General features: G+C 44.0%; 1 protein-coding gene across 5 annotated transcripts; it reads right to left on the reverse strand.

Moving 5' to 3' along the window:
* Window positions 1-11: 11 nt before the first annotated feature.
* On the reverse strand, window positions 12-19,609 carry LOC118216394 (band 3 anion exchange protein-like). Of its 5 annotated transcripts, XM_035397492.1 has the most exons (23): window positions 19,496-19,560; window positions 18,447-18,475; window positions 17,337-17,430; window positions 16,954-17,012; window positions 16,272-16,331; window positions 16,031-16,143; window positions 14,289-14,335; window positions 13,550-13,730; window positions 11,922-12,057; window positions 11,362-11,434; window positions 10,822-10,864; window positions 10,501-10,685; window positions 9,730-9,937; window positions 8,886-9,080; window positions 8,045-8,193; window positions 6,863-7,057; window positions 5,374-5,619; window positions 4,855-4,944; window positions 4,386-4,552; window positions 2,963-3,204; window positions 2,141-2,310; window positions 1,445-1,618; window positions 12-1,037 (listed from the first exon to the last, which is right to left on the reverse strand). In XM_035397492.1, exons 3-23 carry the CDS (start codon window positions 17,361-17,363, stop codon window positions 960-962), a joined length of 2,838 nt encoding a protein of 945 aa, XP_035253383.1. In that variant the 5' UTR covers window positions 17,364-17,430; window positions 18,447-18,475; window positions 19,496-19,560; the 3' UTR covers window positions 12-959. The 5 variants fall into 5 exon arrangements, with proteins under 5 accessions (XP_035253383.1, XP_035253384.1, XP_035253382.1 ...); XM_035397493.1 differs by lacking the exon at window positions 18,447-18,475 and having other exon boundaries at window positions 16,043-16,143; window positions 19,496-19,609; XM_035397491.1 differs by lacking the exon at window positions 18,447-18,475 and having other exon boundaries at window positions 19,496-19,609.
* Window positions 19,610-21,239: the final 1,630 nt, after the last annotated feature.

Here is a 21,239-nt window from a genome sequence, read left to right on the forward strand (position 1 = left end):
TAACCATGAAATCAAAGAAAAATCCACTTTTAATAGATGCACAATTAAGAAGCACAGGCAACTGGTCACAAAAAAACAATGGAAAAAAACATCAGCCAAATATACACCCCCTTCCTCACACATACCTTTCCCTTTACTCTCCCTTCCTTTGAAAATGCCTGGACATTTATGTATATCACCATGATTTCAGCTTTGACATATTTACAGATCATAATTATGACATCCCATTCACACACAAACTAAAGCACTCAATATAATGCACAAAACTCAATTGGCAGAGAGGAGATGGAATGATTTGTTGTCGTAATATCATTATATACTATAGATTCTTTAGTGCAGATAATGCCCATACTCAAGCATTACTAGTGCAAGTTATAAACTTTTAATGCTCTAACATATAAAACTAGAGTGGATTTTAGCTATTAAAATAAATTCTACTGTCAACTCACAACTCCACAAGTGCTATGGCCCCTGGATAAAAGCTAACAACAAAAAGTAAAATACTTTGTGGTAAGCAAACACCATAAAAAGCCAACAAAATAATTAATTAAATTAATAATGATATGTTATGATGATATGATGAATGTTATGATAAAAAAATTGCTAACATAAAAATCCTAAAATTACGATTACATTTGTAACATATTTAAAAATCAGTGTGATGAGCATATAGATTTTATGTCCTAATCTAATGGAATTTGTAATGTTTAACAAAAAATTGGGGGCAAGTCTCTTTTCATGTCTGAATGCTAAAGACACCCATTTCAGCATTTACCAGCCACACAAAAAGCACACCCCTTACAACAAAGCAATGCGTCGTCAGTCAGTTTACTATAGGGTGAGGATGTGAGGATTCTGTTGGGTTTTCAGATACTTTTGAAGGACACATTTGCCATAGAGTAAAAACTAAAAGAAAACTCTAGTTGTTTAGGTTGGGGGGGGGGGGGGGCCCAGAGTGTCTAAGGTAGTGGAGATTCCATGTACACGTCCACGCCTATCTCTTCCTCCAGGTCCACCGCGGCATCTTCAGCATCCAACTGTGACACACCACAGTAGAACACAAGGTTACAGCAGAACACCAACCGTAACACAGCAACTGACTATGACGCACACACTGAGTAAAGCTCAGTGGAGTTTTTTCGAACTGGACAAAAAATGGTTTTACATGCAATACTGAAAAAAACCGATTCAATAAATATCATTTTTGGAAGTTTTGTTCTTGCGCACCATGTAGTAGAGAGGGAGTAAAGAATGCCTCAAGTTAGGATTGGACCCTTACTTTGTGCGTGGGTTGCTACTACTAATAGCAGCACAATATTTCCTCATATTTCCTGTATGTACAGTAGAAAGATTTCTCTTACACGAGTAGAGTAGAGGAGTCTCATATAATCTGAAAGTCAGTATTACGGGCGCAGTCGTGCGAATGGGGGCTGTCGATACTCACGCATTTCATTTCCATGGCTGTGAAGAGGCGACCGGTCATGAGGATGCGGAGTGGGATGGTGAGGATGATGATGAAGGGCAGGGCCAGGGATGCGGGGCTGGACTTCACAGCCCACAGGACCCCCAGGCATATAACCTGGATCACAGTGAACAGGTGCATTCGCAGGGGCTTCACCTGAAACGGAGGAAGAAGAATGAGGGGACATGGTAAATTTCGTACAGACATTAGGAAGAATTTTTTCACGCAGAGCGTAGTCAATGTGTGGAATAGCCTGCCAGGTTACGTCGTTGAGGCAGAAACTCTGGGGATTTTCATGACTAGGCTCGATACGGTGTTAGATACTATCTAGTCTGTAGGCAATCAGAGGACTAATTTAGTCAGGAAAATGGCGAGCATTGTCTGGCTGAATGGCCTCTTTTCATAATTATGCTATGTTATGCTATGTTATGTAAGAGAAAGCGAGAATCGAATCTGCGTGGGACATAGGCACATGTTTTACAAAGGGAGAAAAGAGGGAGGGGGGAAAAAGACTTTTGTTTAACCCTTTCATTGCAGCTGGTGGAAACAGAATGTGGTGAATGCAGTTTTGTTTTGCGCACATTATCCCTGGCGTTTTCTGTGTAATGTTTTCAATGTTTTGTGTGCGAGCTTGCGTTTTAGCGGCAGGGGGGGCGGGAGCTAAACGGCGAGCTGTACCATGGTGGCGTACGCGTCCGCAGGGTAGTACTTCTTGGGGGTGAACAGGAGGAGGATGCGGTCCCACAGCTGGATCCCGTTGAGAGAGGTGATGCCCATGTACAGGAAGATCCCAAAGAGAGCCGTCATCGGAATCATCTTCAGGACGGGCTCCATCAGGATGGAAATGCCTGCAAGCACAAGGCGTGGGTACGGCCCCCAGTTACAGAGAATGGTCCGAAAAAGAGAAAATATCCAGTGAGCGGGAGTTCTCTGGGCGAAAATGCCTTGTTGGTGTCAGGGGAGAATGGCCAGACTGGTTCGAACTGATAGAAAGGCAAAAGTAACTCAAATAACCACTCGTTACAACCGAGGTATGCAGAAGAACATCTCTGAATGCACAACATGTCGAACCTTGAAGCAGATGGGCTACAGCAGCAGAAGACCACATCTGGTACTAGCGAGTACCTAATGAAGTGGCCGGTGAGGGTATATAGATAATATATTTATTTTTCAGTATATTTAACAATATATTCCAGTTCCCTAATGTTTGTCTTGCCAAGATGCAGCTTAAAGAATTAAATCCTTTTAATCCTTTTCACACTCGTAAGATGAGAGCAGGTAAATGTAACCAAGAAACATATGCTATTTCAAGTCCGATGTTTTGTTTAAACACGTGCAAATTGTAGTTCACTTGAACTTGGAATTTCAGGTGATTTCGTTTCCGCGTGTGGAAATATCCATTCACGTGTGGGAAAAAAAAAGTCAATCACGTGAAAATCTCCAATTTCACACGTGAAAAGACACATTTAACATGTGATGTTTTCCTGAGGGGGGACTCACCAACCAGCGCTGCCACCAGGATCCCGCTGACCCTCTGCTCCAGCACCTTCTGGATCTCGGGCTTGGGCCCCTTGCTCATGACGGTCAGGGCGTTGGCGTGCGTGACAGAGCGCACCGTGGCGGCGCTCAGCCAGGGCACCCCGAAAATGGAGCCGATGCCCCCCATGCTCACCAGGATCAGCAGGTCGAGGTGAAACCCCGACCCCTTCACCATCTTTCTCTCCGGCTTGCTCACGATCAGCCTGCCAGGAACAGCGTACAGACAGGGAGCAGCGTCACCATTCGGGCTGCTCTTCGCACACCCTTATTGGTCAGCCTTTCGCTTCTACAACTCAGCAACAGTCTGTAAGTGGCTCTGGATAAGTTTGTCTGGTAAATGCCTGTATTGTAATGTACTTCTACAGTTCAAACCATACATTCAAAAACCATCAGGACTGAACTTTTGGTGCAAAAGTTTTAAAACTTGTTTTTTTTTTTTTTTTCATTTTTCCAAGAGTTATCCAATCTTATCCGAAACAGGTCAATGTGGGTGCAGGTTTTTGTCTTAGCCCAGCACTACCACACCTGATTTAACCAATTCACAAATCATGGTCTTCAATCAGGACCTTGATAAGTAGAATCAGGAGTCTTATTACTCAGCTGTAACTAAAACCTGCACACACACTTCCCCTTTTAACAGAAGTTTGGATACCTCTTGTTCACATGTTTCCTTTTGTAATCACTTCATTCATCAATCTTGGTAGCTCACCAGTCCTAAAAAAAAGGAATCCTAGCTAAAAACGAATCAGTAAGATGTGAGGAGCAACTGAAATGCGAAAGGTTCAATTTGCCTTGGCCCAAAACCACCCCACATTTGTAAGTAATATCAGCATCATACATTGCAACAGTGGCTGTGGTCTTAAATGATAGAATTAGTCCACGTGTTTCAATTACTGTATGTATTTGCATTTATGCTTTTCATAACTAAAACAGGTTGCTCTCCTCCATTTTTGAATGTTTTATAGCTCTGTACTGCTTGCAAAGCAACCTATAAGTCCACCATTTTGGTTTTAGTTTATAGATACATTTCTGGTTGGTATTTAGAAAAATATTTCGATATATTTTGTGCCCATTTTTGTGTCACATACTTTTGCTCCTCAATAGGGTGTAGTGCTGAAGATCTGAGGTTTTATGGCTTTGAAAGACAGCTTTCAGTGTTTAATCATTGGTGATGAATTAATGAATTAGGTCAACGTGTATTACTGGTAAAAAAAGATAGCAAATTTCACAGAAAATTCTCCAAGGATTTGAAAACATGTTATACTGTGGTTCCTTAGTAGTTTGTCGAACAGAACACACGGTAAGCTGGTTGTGTTCACAGAAATGTGTCCACCGAGGACGTGATCACATTATGTGGCTCCAAGAAGACGAGGATATGACTTACGTGGTGATCTGCGACTCGAGGAAGATGAGGATGAAGACCAACAGGGCTGGGACGAAGCAGGCGAACATCATCCAGATGGGGAAGTCTTTCTTCTCTCCCAGGGGGTTGATCAGCCAGCCCCTAGCTGTTTCGTTGGATACCTTTAGGCCTTTGGGCACGACCAGTTTCTGCCCAGGAAATGCGGGAGAGACAAACCTTTACTCTCCTCACTATTTATCAGTTCGGACTGGCTGTGTATGTCTGGAGGGCAGCCTCCCTTATACTACCTCCTTATACTACTGCTGCTAAAAATATTCTATACATACTATGCTGTTGTTTTTTTGCCATTTGCTTTAAGTCGGGTTTAATATTCTTCTGTGGAAAGGGGGAAGTCAGTGACCGGGCCTCCAGGCTGTCCCACAAAAATGCTGACGTGAACACTGGAACTAGTCGTCTTACCATAGCACGGAATGAATAAAGCACCACAAACCTGTGTGTAGGCGTCCTCAATGATGATATCTATGAAGACCATGATGAAAATGGCGATGGGGACCCCGAAATCTCCAATCATTCGACGTATCTGAAGAGGGCGAAGTCACATGAGGCTTGTTACTCAGATACTGGTACCGGCAGATTAGCCAGTCATCTTCTCCAGGCTATGCTTCAATAGAACTCAGTGGTGATCGTTAAAACACGTGAGCACACGCTGGTAATTATCTTGCTCGTCCATGTCCTGCTGACAGTGATCGAGAATGCAATTTGTTGTGATTTTTTGGTTTTTTTTCTGATTTATCAGGGAAAACGGATCTTTCAGGCCCTAACCGTCTCAAGCACAACACTTTTACATTCTCAGACGGTTGATGGCACGATAAAATGTTCAGCAATAAAACGGAACACTAGTGACCCCAATGGCATTCAGGGTATGGACATAAGGATCGCTGAAACAAATCAGTGAGAAATCTGCAAGAGGGATCATTTCTGGAGTGATTCAAAAGGATCAGTGACCTACCGGACCGGGCAGGAAACGGCTGTTCTTGAAATGGCGGAGGAAGAAGGCGATGAAGAAACAGCCGAACATGAGGCACATGGAGAGCAGGGCAGTGTTGGGGTAAGACCTCTCTCGAAAGTAGTGGTGGGTAGTCGTGTTGCCATGACTGTCATTACTGACGTGCCTTACTATGATGGGGTGGAAGGGGTCATCCCAGGTATCGTTCAGATGCTCATAGTTCAGGATCAGGGGATGTTTTTGGAAGATCTGGACGCAAGAGGGGAAAACAGTGGAAAAACAAAGAGAAAGTGTCACTGACTTGAGTACTGTGAGGACTGTAGGACGTAAAATAAAAATGTTTGTACAATTAATAACTTTATCTGTGAGGCAATTTTCTTAAAATTGTTCAAATTACTTTAAGCAAAATCCATACAAAACAAAAAATGTGAAATAAGGATAAAAAATAACTGCATTGATATTATAAAAGGGCACCTGTAAGATAAAAGAAATACAACGATAAATCAGCAAACTAGAATCAACAAAGTAAAGCATTAACTGAAAGCAAATGGGGTTTTAAAAGAGATGTACAGGAGGACACAGACTTTGTCAACCTCAGATCTTTGGGCAAGCAATTCCAGATCCTAGACACTCAAACAGAAAAGGCCCTGCCCCATTCCTTTTAACCTAGAATTATCATAATCAGAACAACGTTGTTCTAAAACGATGTTGTTTTAACAGAGTTGACATGGTGCCTCAGAATACTGACATGCTTTGGTTGAGACTTTACATAGATATACGCAGCTAGCGTACTAAGGTAGAAAGTAGTTCTCAATGAAACATGCACAACAAAGTCTGTGAATGTAGATTTTTGGCACATTGAGGTCCGTTATATCTGAACAAGCTGCAGCATGTAGATATCTGGAAAACTTGTCAAATGTCTGCCAAACTATCTGGATGGATAGATAGCACTCTGGGTGAGAGGAAACATAGCCTTATTTCATTTTTAGGTGAACTGCCATTTTAAAGTAAGCAATAACATCTAAACATCCATTCTAAAATTGGCTAGAAACCAGTGCAGGGATGCCAAAACTCCTATGCTTTTTTTCGTAGTTGTAGCTAATAGCCTGGCTATAGTAGTCTGTGTGAATTTTAGGTACTATCTAGCCTTTTGACCTATAATAAAGTGAATTGAAGTCGTTCAGTCAAAAAAAAAAAAAAAAAAAGGAAACTACGACGCTATGAGCTCTGCTGTAGTACTGTGTGGCCTGTAGGATGTAAAGTAATCATTGGCTTTCTTATTGTACTGCATGGCTTGTCTGGGGTAAAATAGTCACTGGCTTTTGGGCATGTCCAGTGAAGCATACTTCAGCTGCAGTGCTCTTCAGTGACTCAAGAAAGATAGCTAGAATGTTGGAAAGTAGATGAAAGAATCTGCCACGGACATAGAGAAGCGATGGAGGAGAGATGAACGGAGAGAGTGATGGAGCGTGGGATGGGGGAGGAAATCTACCCTGAAGAGCTTGGCAAAGGTCTCGTAGATGAAGATGAGGGAGATGAGGATGGAGAAGATCTCTTGCGTGAAGCGGGAGATGAACCTGACCAGGAAACTCCCCTCTGCGGCCACCACCACAAACACGATGACCACCAGCCAGACCCCCACCCACACCCGGCCCACGATGTACTCAATGTCCCGGGACTTGCAGAACTGCCAGAGCAAGTGAGAGGGAAAAAAATCAATACGAGGGGTTTACATGATTAGCATAAACATGCACATTCTCAACCTACATATCACAACAGTGGAACCCATTCAGTCTTAAAGTACTTATAGGAATAAAAAACTGGCAGTGCATTATCATAATGGGTAGGGAACTGTGCTTGTAACCTAAAGGCTTCAGGTTCAATTCCTGGATAGGGCACTGCCACTGTACCCCTGAGCAAGGTTCTTAACCTGAGTATATATACTGAGTATCTTCAGTATATATCAAGCAGTATAAATGAATACTATGTAAAAATTCTGAAGTTGTTTAAGTCGCTTTGGATAAGAACATCAGCAAATACCAGCAAGGTAATGTTAAAGGTGATGGAGGTCAAAGAAGAGATTGAGTTCTTTCATGTCCAAGGGACAGATGTTCCTATACTGTACCTGCTAATGTATAGCTGGTCATCAAGAACTTCTGTAATTATCTAAAATGTCCTTCATCGCCTCATATAAACACTGTCTAACCAAATCAAAAGCATCCACTAAAATGAACTATATAATAAAACATTTCATAATTCTCTTTCACATGCGATGACTAACTATTTAACTTCGAGCCCTCTGAGCCCTGTTAAAAACTAAAGAAATGAATGATGTAGAATGAGCCTTCCACAGGTACGTGATGTTAACAGAACACAAGGAGACAGACTGTCCTGTTCGCTTTTAATGGAAAAACAGCTGTATGGAAACACTAAAATAGGTTAGTGCGGAACGGAATCACGCAGACCTGATCTAGAGGCCTGCTATTTCTTTTTTTGTTCCTATTGGGGAGTGTTGATATTGATATTTTTGGGGGTTGAGACCCCGTCTTTCCAAATTTTCCAATTTTGTTACGTTTTACTACTTTCCTGTAAAGCGCCTTTGTCATGGCGGTTCTGTTAAAAGCGCTACGGAAATTAGCCGAATCAAATTGACTGGAACAGGAGAGACACGTACTAGGAAGAAGGCGTCCTCAAAGACCAGCAGGGGCCCGGAGAAGCCGATGACCAGGACCGGCTGTGCGGCGAGGAAGCAGAAGACGATTCCCTGGATGCAGGTGGAGATCATCAGCTCGGAGACGCCCATCATTCCGTCCGTCTTATCAGCTGTTTTGGGGGGGGGGGGGGGGGGGGGTCACAGAGCGTCAGCAGTCAGGAGAAATGGCTCTACCGTCTCTAAACTAGCCGCCAATCAGACGCGCACACGGTTCTGCCTTTGGCGGGTTCCTCTTTCGACCAGCAGCCAAGCCTCGGAATACTTCAGCCAATCGGTGGCTTAATTTCATCAAATAAAGGCTGAAACACATCAAACACCAGCAAACGTTGCACCCTTCCAGAAGTGGTCTTTTTTCCTTCCATTGGTCTTTTTTGCTGCTGAAATCTTTGCCTACAAAAATGAGCAAGGCCCTAGATGAGCTGAGCTTAGCTATGGAAAGCCCTTCATCAGAGGTGCCCCATTCTTGGAGGCCCATACCCTTTCTGGATTTCATACAAACGCCTGATCCCAGATATAATCGACCCCATCCTTTACAGTTTGCGACCCGACATTTTATCAGCATGTGCCGACGAGCGCACGAATGGCAGCTAAACGCTGTTCACGCGTCCCTGGCGTGAATGTTCTCCCGCGGTCTAACCTGTAAGCCAATCGCCGCTGGCGTATACAGCTCATTGACTAATCGAGACAAGGTGACTGGTGGAAAGGGGAGCCAGCGCATACTCTAGCTCCCCCCCCTACTATAGCGGTAGCCCTGGCCTGTGCAAATACCCCCCCCCCCCCCAGGGGCGACGCCTGCGCTTACCCAGGAGTCCTCCGAAAGTGATGGCCGGCGACAGGGCGGCGAAGTAAATGAAGATGACGGCGGACAGGACCTGGATGTTGAGGCCGTCGACGAAGTCGCTGAGGTAGTGCGGGTAGCGCCTCTTGATGTCTTTGACCATCCCGCCGAACGGCCGCCCCGTCCGGGCCAGGGGGTCCTCCCTGGGCTCCTCCGCGCCTTCGAACGAAGAGAAGAGCGCCGCGGTCGGTTTCTTTTTCCCAAAAACGCACTCGAAGCCGCTCCCAACGCGTGATTTATTTCCCCCACTGTTTGCCCGATGGGGAGAAAATGTGCCCTAAAAATCTCAAAAGTTGTTTTGCTTTGATTTCTGGGTGAGGCATTGACATGAGTTAAACAAAGTGAAAACGTATACATAAATACGTTTTTACTTTTATGGTGTTAATGTATTCCAGACGTTGTAATATCCTCCTATGACCCGCCAATTAATTTTTGTCCCCTGTAGGGGACATGGGTCTGTGGTCTTTATATTCAAGAACCATAGATTCTACTATGCTGAAAACCACAGAGCAAGGGAATTTCGATAAAACAAATTAAAACAAAAAAAAATAAAACAATATTTTTAAAAATACTGTATTTTTACTGCAAATTTTTTAGTTTTTGTCATCCATGACATTTGTATTATCTCCAAAAAATAATCAAACTACTTAAACTTTTTTCTGCTGGGTATCAGAAAAAAATCATGTAGGGAACTCAAGTGCAACATTATCTCATGAACCACCCCAAGTTGTCTCTTGTTGACTTGCCAACGGGCACGATTCGGGAAGGTGCTGGTTCGGCGGGGGGGGGCGGGGGGGGGGGGCCTCACCTTTGGCCTTTTCGTCGAAAAAGAGGCGGGTGTCGGTCGGGCGCAGGCGGTCTCTGAGCAGCTTCTTCTGGAAGCTGATCATTGACTGGAGCATGGCCTCGTTCTGGATCTCCGTGGGCGGGACCACGATGCTGCAGTCCATGAAGTCCGCCACGGCCTCCGTCAGCTCCCTATCGCTGTCCGCCAGGAACGCTGCCGTGTTGAACACCTGAGGGTGGGGGCGGTGGGGTGGGGTGCGGGTGGAGGGGAATCAGCATTCTGACCAGGGCTGCCAAAAAATACTGGTGCTAGAAATAACACACAGTGTGTGAAACAAACCCCTTTGATGTGTCTCTGTGTGGCTGCATCCCCTTTGTGGAACGCTCTTCCGAAAAAAAAAAAACAGGCAAGCAAAGTGTCGCAGTTTTTAAAGACCGACCTTTTCATAATAACTTAGCCTGAGCTTCTTTTTTAAAACTTCCTAACTTTTGGCTCTGCAAAGGTTCTATATAAATATATATAAATATTTAATTAATTAATAAATAAATAAATAAATAAATAAATTAATTAATTGTATTATTATTATTATTCCCGGACCAGGGAAACTGGGCATTAAGTTTATGGCCTATAGTCAAGCCATAAATCTCAGATTCTGGCTTCTCTTTCCTCTCTCATTCTTCATTCCCTCCGTCTTCTCTTCCCTCTCCTGTCTTTCCTGGACCAGGATCCCCCTCTCCTCCTCCGCTTCCCATGCCCTCTCTCCTCGCCTCAGCTCACCCCCCCCTCTCTCACCCTGTCGGTCATCAGCGCCCCCATGGACCGGCCCGACTCGTGGTAGTCCATGCTGTCCTGGCTCGGCCCCACCATCGCGAAGACGAAGCGGACCGCCACCGGGGCCTCCAGGGCCGTCTCCATGACGACGGCCTCGCTCAGGCGCACGAAGGCCACCACGGGCTTCTGCAGGAAGTCCAGAGCCCCTGCGACACAGCCGTGGCGCATAATCAGTTATAAGGTGCTTTGTTAGTGTCGATGTTTGTCGTTCCTAAGCCTTGTGTCAGTGGAGAGCAGGAAGGGGTGTCTATTTCTTGACCATTTTTTTTATCGCACACTCACCTGAGAGGACCAATGAGGCCTCCAGACTGCCTGCCGCATCTCTCTGTCAGAGGGGGTTAGGGGTCAGAGGTGAAAGGTCAAACAACTGTAGAATTCCTGAGCACAACAGATAGCTTGGGAGGGTACAGAAATGAATTCTGGGAACTACTTGTAATACCTAGTCTAAGATAGGTCACACTTGAGGATACGCAACAATCCACGAATATTTACCCCTGAATAATTACAAACTACTACAGACTCATCTCTCTGTCCATTTATAAAGCCTTTAACACAGTATTAGCATTAATTATTAATTCAACTTTACAAGAGCCTTATATGAGTCCAGATTGGATCAAATGCTTTCTATCAGTGTAAATATGATTGTGAGAGTAGATTTAAAACTGAGCGTTTTCCCGAACTGAATATTGCATATCATTAAAATTCAGTGATTTCTGAGCTAGTTAATTGTTCTAACATCACTGTGTGTTTGTTCTTTTTTGGCCACTCTAGTTGAGCTGCCTTGGCGATAGGCAGGTTGACAGGGTTGTTAGAGCTGGTTACCTTCTTGGTGACAGAGAAGGTTTGCATTTCTATACCGGATGACTGCTCGGTGGCCTCTTCCTGGTCAGACTGACTGCAGAGAGGGAGATGCATTGGACCACAAGCCAAGAAAAAACAAGCATCAGTATGTCACAGCCTGATTCCTCAGGGCTGACAAAGCTGGTTTTCTGTAAGCAGCAGATGTGATGGACAACTATGGATTTTACCATCCACAGGAAACAGTATGAGGGCTTCTGTGGCATTTGTTTAGCAGTGATTGATTATAACATTGAGAAGCTTCCGGATAAACAGAGACACAGTAATGGAGAATGCTGGAAGAGTCCAGCAGTCCAACAGATGAACATGTGAGTACAAGTGTGTGTGTGTGTGTGTGTGTGTGTGTAACTGCAGCACATGTGAACATGTGTGCGCAGGTGTGTGTGTGTGTGTGTGTGTGTGTGTAACTGCAGCACATGTGAACATGTGTGTGTGTGTGTGTGTGTGTGTGCGTGTGTGTAACTGCAGCACATGTGAACATGTATGTGCAGGTGTGTGTGTGTGTGCGCAGGTGCGTGTGTTACCTGCGCTTCTGCAGCAGAGACCTCAGCAGGGCCTCACGGTCGCCCTGCCGGATCTCCTTCTTGGACACCAGCTCCTCCACCACCCTCTCAGCCACGCCCGCCAGGCTGCGCTCGGCCAGGTCCAGCAGCACCACACCTGAGCCAAGTACCAACCCGAGCAAGGGAGGACACCAAGGTAGAGGGAGGGAGAGAGAGAGAGAGAGAGAGAAAGAGACAGAACGAGACAGAAAGAGAGAGAGAGAGAGAGAGAGAGAGAGAGAGAGAGAGTGTGTGAGGGAGCGGAGAGACATACAGACAAACAGACAAACAGGACCCTGTGTAGACTCTGCATTTACATGCACAAACCTTTGCCCTTGTTTCTGTACTGGATAATAAATAAATTTAATACATTTTTGTACGTCGCTTTGGATAAAAGCGTCTGCCAAATGAATGTAATGTAATGTAAAGCCAGTCTTGGCTTTAAAGGAATTTGCATATTGACCAACACTTTGGGGAACACAAATATATATCCCAGACACATTCTAACTCAGCAGTACGGTGTCGAACTAGCAGAGTCTGCATCCAGTGCAGTGTGTACTGAAAGCATTTTATACCCAGCACAGTCTATACCCAGCACAGTCTATACCCAGTGCAGTCCGTAGCCAGCATATTCTGTACCAAATGCAGTCTGGACCCAGTGCAGTCTATATCAATGACATCATGTACCTAGCACAGTCTATACTCAGTGTAGTCTGTACCCAAAACAGTCTGTATGTACTTAATTCCTGACGAAAGGGAAAAGTAGTTTGTGTTTCAAGAAAAGAGAAAACTTGACTATTATCACCACCTTGTGGCTAATTTATTAATAACATGTCTCCAGCCTGAAAAACTGATAAAAATATACACAGTAACTGGGCAGCTTCAGGTGAAAAGAAAAACCTTGGTATGAATTAATTTTATTTTCAAATTATTTATTTGCCTTAACACAGAATTAAATTTTATTTTGCAGTGACAACCTGGGGAATCAAATTAGGTAGGAAGGCAAGGGATGGTGTAGCCAATCAGATGTAGTGGAGGGATCTGGAGTCCGGATGTAGAAAATCAGTTTTGTGGGAACTTGGCCAGGACACTGGGGTTGACAATCCTACTATTTAGAAATTTTCGTGGGATATTTAAAGACCACACTGAGGCAGGACCTCAGTTAAATGTCTCACCCAGAGGATGTCACCCGTTGCCCCTAATGCTCTGCTAGGACCTCACCTGGGTCCTTTACATATATATCACCTGTGTCCATTACATATATTTCACCGCTGTCCTTTACATATATCTCACCTATGTCCTTTGCTTAAATCTCACCTGTGTCCTTTGCCTATATCTCACCTGTGTCCTTTGCCTATATCTCACCTGTGTCCTTTGCCTAAATCTCACCTGTGTCCTTTGCCTATATCTCACCTGTGTCCTTTGCCTATATCTCACCTGTGTCCTTTGCCTAAATCTCACCTGTGTCCTTTGCCTATATCTCACCAGGATCCTTTCCATATATCTCACCAGTATCCTTTCCATATATCTCACCTGTGTACTTTTCCAATGGCTCACCTGTGCCCCCCCCCCCATTCCATATCTTTCCCGTGTTGCTCCCCCCCTCTCACCTGAGGTCATGGCTCGGCGCAGCTGGAGGAGGCTCTTGAAGGTGAGGTAGGAGATGTGGGAGGGGCCCCAGGCGCCCCCCTCGGGGTCGTAGCTCTCTTCGTACCCCACCCATCGGCCCGTCTCCTGCCAGTACCCCTCCTGGTTCTGGTCCCTCATGTATTCATTCAGCTCCACATAAGCCTGGAGTATAAAGGAAAATTCAGTACCGTAGATATCCAGAATACGCATACCTGCAGCCACAATTGACTGTCAGCAGCAGAAAATCCAGGTTCAGAAAATAAAAGTCCTCCCCAGGATTTTGTTCCAATCACCAGGGTTTTCTAATTAGCACAATTCTTCATCCAGAAGGTAGAATTAAGTAAATTAGTGAAATGAGCTGGCTGAGCTTGTGGGTGGAAGAAACACACATCAGGACTTTTACTTTCTGACACCAGAACTTTCCACCTCTCTTCACTGTAGGGACTTGATGGCTTTTGAAAACAAACAGGTCTATGGCAGGTGTGCCGAATTGCCCTAAAACTGACAGTTTCTCATTGGCTTATCAAACAAAACACACAAGGACTGCGGTCGATTCATGCTTCATTCATTAATGTATACATTCTTTACTTCATGTGTATTGATGCTTCATTCATTAATGTATACATTCTTAACTTCATGTGTATTGATGCTACATTCATTCTTCATTTCATGTGTATTCATGCTTCAGAAACCCAAGGTGGCTCCGGCCCAGGTACTCACCAGGCAGTCTCCCCTGGAGTTGGCATTGGTGTTGAGGTTCAGAGGCGCTGAAACACACAGAGAACGTGTTGAGCTGAGGGCCGACCCGACCGTCTGCTCTCCGGCCCACCCGTTTAAAATCCTTAGGCTGTGTTCAGTCCTAACGCCGATTCACCGCCCAAGACAAATGTCTAAATTCCCTGAACAAGCCATGCTGTGTGTACTCATCCTTACTATCAGCGTCACATATCTGTGTCTTTAGCGAGGATAGCATACATGGCTAACAATTTACACATTCACCGATACGTAGGAAATATAGAAGCTCTGGAAATAGTTCAAGGAAGGGTAACTGAGTGTGTGTTCCGACTTATGAAATGTAAAAGTTATTAGGAAGGACTTAAGGTAGTTAATCTTTTCATTCGTAGTAAAAGAGGAGGATTTGAGTGAGGTTTCTAAATCCATAAAAGGGATTAACAAAGTAAACACAGATTGAGTCGAGTTGACAGTAGAGCTTAGGTGGAAATCTGCAAAAGATTAATTCTGTACGAAAATCAGGAAGTATTTCTTTCTTAACACAGGGAGTTGTCTGTGTGTGGAATAGCTTTCTAGGACATGTAGTGGAGCCAGGAGGAGCTGGGGCTGCAGGCTTCATGCAGCCTAAGACCCTCTCTAGTTTGGAGACACGTGTGTGTGTATATATATACTCTATCAAAGCAACCAAGGTTAGGTGTCTCATTCAAGGGTACAAGAGTAGCATTCTATCTGGGAACAGAATCGATATTTATAAGCTCACATTCCTAACCACTTCCCCTCTCTGCTCCCTGTCTGTTGTCATCTAAAATGTAACACATTCCAAACACATCTTACAATACAGTTGTGCACTGGACTGTACACAAAATCAATGTAACCAGTATCTCCTCCGAGATGCAAACTCACAATGAATGCAGGCTGTTCAGAACACTGAAAGGGTCAGTCCTTGGTGCCGAGGTTTTAAATACGCTTCTGACTGTGTACTACGCGATCCGTATTTTACATATTAAAATGAAAGACTGTTTTGCATTTTTCATTTTGGATTTTTAAATGAACTTTCCTCATTCGACTCACATCACTGACAGAAAAACGTGAAGCTGACGTTCATAACGAAAGAAGTGGTAGGACACCTCTGGTCCAAAAACAAACCTGCTCAGTGTTAAAATTGCATAATAAAATAGCAAAATTGCATAACTGTTTTGGTGCCAATCCCTTCTTTGAGCCAGTATAAATAATTTGGTCTCCGAAACAAGCACACTATTTAGGTCAAATGGATGATTGACAGCACCTTTGAATGACAATTCATCTGTTGTGGTTTACAAAGACTCATATCCCACCCTTTTTACTAGCACAAACACAGTTCTGAGAAGCAGGATGGCAGCAAGGGGACAAAAAAAGTTGTTTAATATCAGACCATAGTAAAACTTTTACACTAAGGTTATGTGTCCTGTCTGCCGCAGTAACTTGTGACTTCATCAAAAAATATCAGGTCAAATAAATGATCTAATGAAATAATTAAGAGCGGAAGTTGAAACAGAACCCAAAATAAACTGCCCTCACGGTGCACCCCTCCCATCAGGGGGTGAGCATCCACGGTCAACACCCCAGAAGTCGGCTGAGCAGCGGTTCCCGATTTCACTCATGAAATGAACAGCCAATAAGCTTCGCCCAATGTGCCCTTGTGACCTGCGTGGGCCAATGGGGTAAAGCCAAAGCAGAGAGGAGACACCCACCCCACCGCTCACCATCCGGGTCCGGGCGGAAGGTGAAGCTCTGGGGACGGAAGTCTCCCTCCTCCTGCCGCCGCTGGTCCAGGTCATAACTCCCGCTGCGGCTGGGCGAGGTCCTGGAAGAGAGAGAGAGAGAGAGAGAGAGAGATGGGGGTGGGGCAGTAAGGGGTTAATTGAAAAAGGGGGGCGGGGTCACAGGGTAGGGCCTACCACTCCACCCCTGTGTGCTACAAACCACTCTCACCAGATCTTAGGGAAAATGGGCCACGGCAAGGACAATCCCTTAGTGAGGCGACTCCAATCCCTGAAAAGGAATTCGGTCTCTTAAAAAAACACAAAGCCCCCCTACTGGGCAGACTTTTGTATTGCAATTTTACAGAAACAAATTAGCTTGAAGTGGAATTTTACGTGAAATTTTATTTTATTTCATGGATGAAAGCGTGTGCCAGTGGAGGCACCAGGTTTAATGGGCTGTGAGGAATTGTTTAAGGTGTGAGGAAATAAGTGCTTGATACAAGGGGAAACTACTGCCACCTGTGGTTTTGGAGGACCATATTCTTGGCGTAATTCTATTTTTAACCAGAAGAGGGCAATATAGGCCATGAAGGAAGTGATGACCCTAGTAATCTGAAATTGCATGTTTCTAAGCCATAGCCACCCTGGAATGGCTACCTCAGAAACATTTGTAGAGACTTAAATGTAAACTCTGTGCTATGAACAGGCGTTTGACGAGAGTGCAACAAGGGTGATGTGGTAGCTGTTCTGACACAAAATGGCTGCTGTACATCAAACATTAGATGCTACGCTTTGCTAGTGGCTGAGGTGAGTTTCAGCCATTCACAGTGATGCACTTTAAGATCATGGGATGAAAGGCGCTATACAAATTTAATCCAAAATCACTGTAGGTGAGAGAACGGGACACTCACATATTGAAGGGTGAGGAAAGAATTGGCGGGTCATTTTCTTCGTAGGACATGTCATTGTCCTGGAGAGAGAGAGAGAGAGAGAGAGAGAGAGAGGGAGAGAGAGAGAGAGAGAGAGAGAGAGAGAGAGAGAGAGAGAGAGAGAGAGAGAGGGGGAGAGAGAGAGAGAGTGAGGGAGAGAGAGTGAGGGAGAGAGAGAGAGAGAGAGAGAGAGAGAGAGATAAATTGAGTTACAATGTAGCTTGTGACATCAGGGGGTCTGAGAGTAAGGATGAAACCATATAAAGTGGGTCAGAACCATCTCTGGATTCTGTGGGTTGCTCTCATCAGTCATGATGGCTATTTTAAGGTTGTGTCAAACTCTTTTTGAAGAAGCTATAACGCACCCCTCCAAATGACAAATCTGTGTCCATCGGTGTGTCTTGCTGTGCTGGTTTTGGTCCTCGTGTCCTTGAACTCTCAGAAGTGTCTTCACATAACCTAAAAACACTCACATTTTCAGTAATTTAAATCACATCTTAAAATAAGCTCATGTGACCCATTCAAGGCCAGAATTTTGTTGAACTATGTTATGATCATTTTTATTCTGTTGAACAATTATGCCACTTCAGAGAAATCTGAACATGTTCCCTCAGACTCCTGAGAAAACATTGCCATCTAAAACGTACATTCATATAAAAAGATAGTTTTGCTATAAATATTGGCCGGTTTCTGTGGAAATTTCAGTAGTCTGCACATATTTGGCTTGTGTCAGAAGGATTCAATTATTTGGAGGTTGTACAAAGACACTCCATTAATGGTGAGTTTATCAGACAGTCTGGAGTAAAAGTATTTTACAATAAATAATAATAATAATAAGACTGTGTAAGGGCTTCTGAAGTTGACTTCCACCATCTTTTACACCGTTGCTGACAGACAAACCTAATTTTTTTATCTCTGTGCCACACCCTAATTGCAGGCACTCAGCTCTCTTCAGCAATAGTCTGACTTCACTCTACAGTATCCCACCGCTAATAGTCTATTGAAGACACTGGTCAAATCTCGCTCCTGATTAATTAGCTCACAGTCTGACTTCATTATGATAACACACTTATTAGCACACACTGCTAACCTCTCATTATTAGTTCTTCTATTATGTACATTTACTGTATCTCCCACTAAGTAATTAATTACAACTAATGGTATTCTGTGTGTAGTTATGTGGTAATGTGCAAGTATATTCACTGTTGGGGAAAATACACTGCAAGCATCGCTGTACAAATTTCCAGGTAATTTACATTGAAAGCAGGTGAACTAAAGCTACCCTAAAGAGAAATGTAGCTCGCAAAGCTAACATCTACTTTTACAACTACTTTGTAAAAAAAATGATCAAAAAATGATCATTATTATGTTCCCGAGACATGATGCACGTGTGAGCAATGCCTTTTCGCTCATGAGGAGAACCACTATACAGCTCAGTGGGATTAACCAGCAATGTGTGGCAGTTGGTAGTTTACCGTCAGCAACTGTAGTGGAGTGTTTCTCACTTATCAGGATCAGAGAGAAAAGAGAGAGGAGGCCGTATTTGATGAAAGGGGTTCGGAAAAAAATATTTTCGGGCAAAAGCAGTTGGCAGTACTTGTAGTTGACTACACCTCAAAATAAGAAAAAAAGTAATTAACTGCTAGAACTGCCGCACAAATCTGAATGTAGTTCAACTACCAGCAATCTGCCGCAAAATGTAATTAAACTACTATTTTAGCTACATGTAGTAAAACTACTCCCCAGCATTGAGTATATTACTACTTTACTTAATTATTGCAGCCAAACTAATGACAGTGAGGTCACTGTTCTTCTATAATAAATTCTAATATATTTTGTGCTGAATATTTCCTTTTTTTGGTACTGGCAGAAGTTGCAAAAAAACTTTTTTGCAACTATTTTATGTTGAAATGTATTTCAAATTGGTTGTCTATCAATGCATAACACTTAAAATTTGGAAAACCTTGTAAAGGCATTGTAAAAATGTCCTCCACCTCAAGTTGACTGCTTTCATGTGACAATATAAGAAAGCATGATGTTTCCTCTTAAAATGAACTGCAGAACACATAGAGCACATGATGTCAGATATTAACATTACATTACAAGATGAACACAGCAAAGGAGTGGTCCCTTACAGACGACCACTGATGCAACATCACTGCCCATTACATAAACAAGAACTTCAACAACTGACAAGAACTTTCCTTCAAAAATTTGTTCCTCCCATTTTGGCAAATGGAGGACAACCAAGGGCTAAGACCAGTCGATTTGACAGATTTCAATATTATTTTAGAAATGCTCCTAAAACTCATTAGCTTAATGCCATTTATTTGGGCTATCAAAGGACACCAAAATTGCAAAATTCGCTACAGCAATATTCCTCATGACAGTCCCTCAATAAGTTATTGAGGGCCACAGCTTTCTAGATGGCCGTCCTCCCCCCCCCCCTTTCCTGTCCATTGTGAGCTGACCTCCCTCTCATCTGCAGTGTTGACCCCTGACCTGATGGGCGGTAGTCCCTTACCTGTGGGGAACGTTTCCAGGTGAGTGTGTCCCTCCGGTGCGTGTGTGGACAGACGTCGGGGCAAAAAGTGGTGCGCGGGGGAAGGTAGACAGACGTGCACAGAGTTGGGAACACCCAGCGACCCCCCCACCCTCCACCCCCCTGCCACCGTGAGCTGCCCCGTGCGGGACAGGGGAGATAAGGCACGCTTCAGGGGCTATCGGGCTGGGACATCTTGCGGCAGGGCTATCCCAGCCCAGCTCCCCCACCCCCCCCCACCCTCCCGCCCTGTCAGTGTGGGGCCAGCTGAGATCTCCGCCTGCCTGGGTGGGACAGGGTAGGACAGCCCCCCCCCCCCCGAGTCTGTGCAGCCAGGACAGGCTTAACTGTGCAACTGCATATTTAGCTGCATATTTAGTTATGAGCCTTCCTTCAGTACAGGGCAACTGCGTCTGTGCATTCAGGGCAGTACGGTCCCGTGGCTGCGCATACGGGACAGGGCAACTACGTCTGCACATCCTGACGCCACGGATTCCCGCCAGGTTCGTGGTGCGCACGTCGATCAGCCGACAGGGCGAGCTTATCAGGAGAGCAGCATCTTGAGCGCTAACGTCATCTTGTTTACGCATTTGGGATTCCCTTCAATGTGGGGGGGGGGGGGGGTGTCCCCCTTTGAGGTCCCCCTGTTCGATATTTTGACTCACCAAAGTTCTTTTTTTCCTTTTTTTTCCCCGAGCGACCTCAGTGGCTTTTCGCTGCAGAGAGAACAGAAAAGTGTAGTAGAATTAACACAATCTTTATTTATACAGCACTTAGCCTAACAAAAGTTACCTCAAAAGTGCTTCAGAGAAAAAAACAGCAATAATATAAAAATTTTAATAAAAATAAAATGAAGATAGTGAAATCATAAACCTGTCAATCATATGAATCACATACAATGAAGAAGACCATACCGTAGACTAGAAAACTACAAAAACCCTGCATGTAGAGCGTAAATCTAGTTTCCTGATTCTTTGAATTTTTCTCCAAGCGCAGGTACTCAGTTCCAACTCATCTCTGGTCCTGGAAGACCAAGTCCGGATGGCGACCTTTCGCTAAAAATGCAAGAACTAGGGAGAGGACTTCAGATAATTTGATGAGCGCTGTGATTCACTCAATCGGGCAGCTACATACCAGGTTTATCCGCTTCATCACCAGGTTCAACCGCTTCACCTCCAGGTTCAATCGCTTCATCACCAGGTTCCATTGCTTCACCTCCAGGTTCCATTGCTTCACCTCCAAACACACTAACACTCTGAAAACAGATGTGTTACAAACAACACATAACATGTCATTTTGTAACACACCCTCATGTGTAGTTAAGGGACCCTTCAATGGCCTTGAATATGTTTTAAGTTGGAGGAGTTTGGGAAGTCCAAAATTATTGTACGTAAATTTTGTAAGTATCACTCTGCCAAATACTGAAACCAGTTCTACTGCTGCTTCTGTTACGGATCATAAAAAATCTCCAATCTGTGACGGCACTATATTTAAACCTCAGGTTACATCACCCTAGTTATAAAACCACATCCATAAAATCCTGTAAGTTCTCTTTATTTTTACTTTTTTTTTAAACTGTTAAACCTTTGTGCATCCCTATATCTCAGACTACTTTTATTACACTCCTGATTTATTTGAGGATTATTTTAGGCATTTATTCTATATAAAGTATTTATCTAAATTATCTGATAACAGTATGTTCAATCTTTTAGTTTACTACCATTCA

The sequence above is a fragment of the Anguilla anguilla genome, chromosome 17, assembly GCF_013347855.1.
Source record: "Anguilla anguilla isolate fAngAng1 chromosome 17, fAngAng1.pri, whole genome shotgun sequence".
Taxonomy (NCBI): Eukaryota; Metazoa; Chordata; class Actinopteri; order Anguilliformes; family Anguillidae; genus Anguilla; species Anguilla anguilla.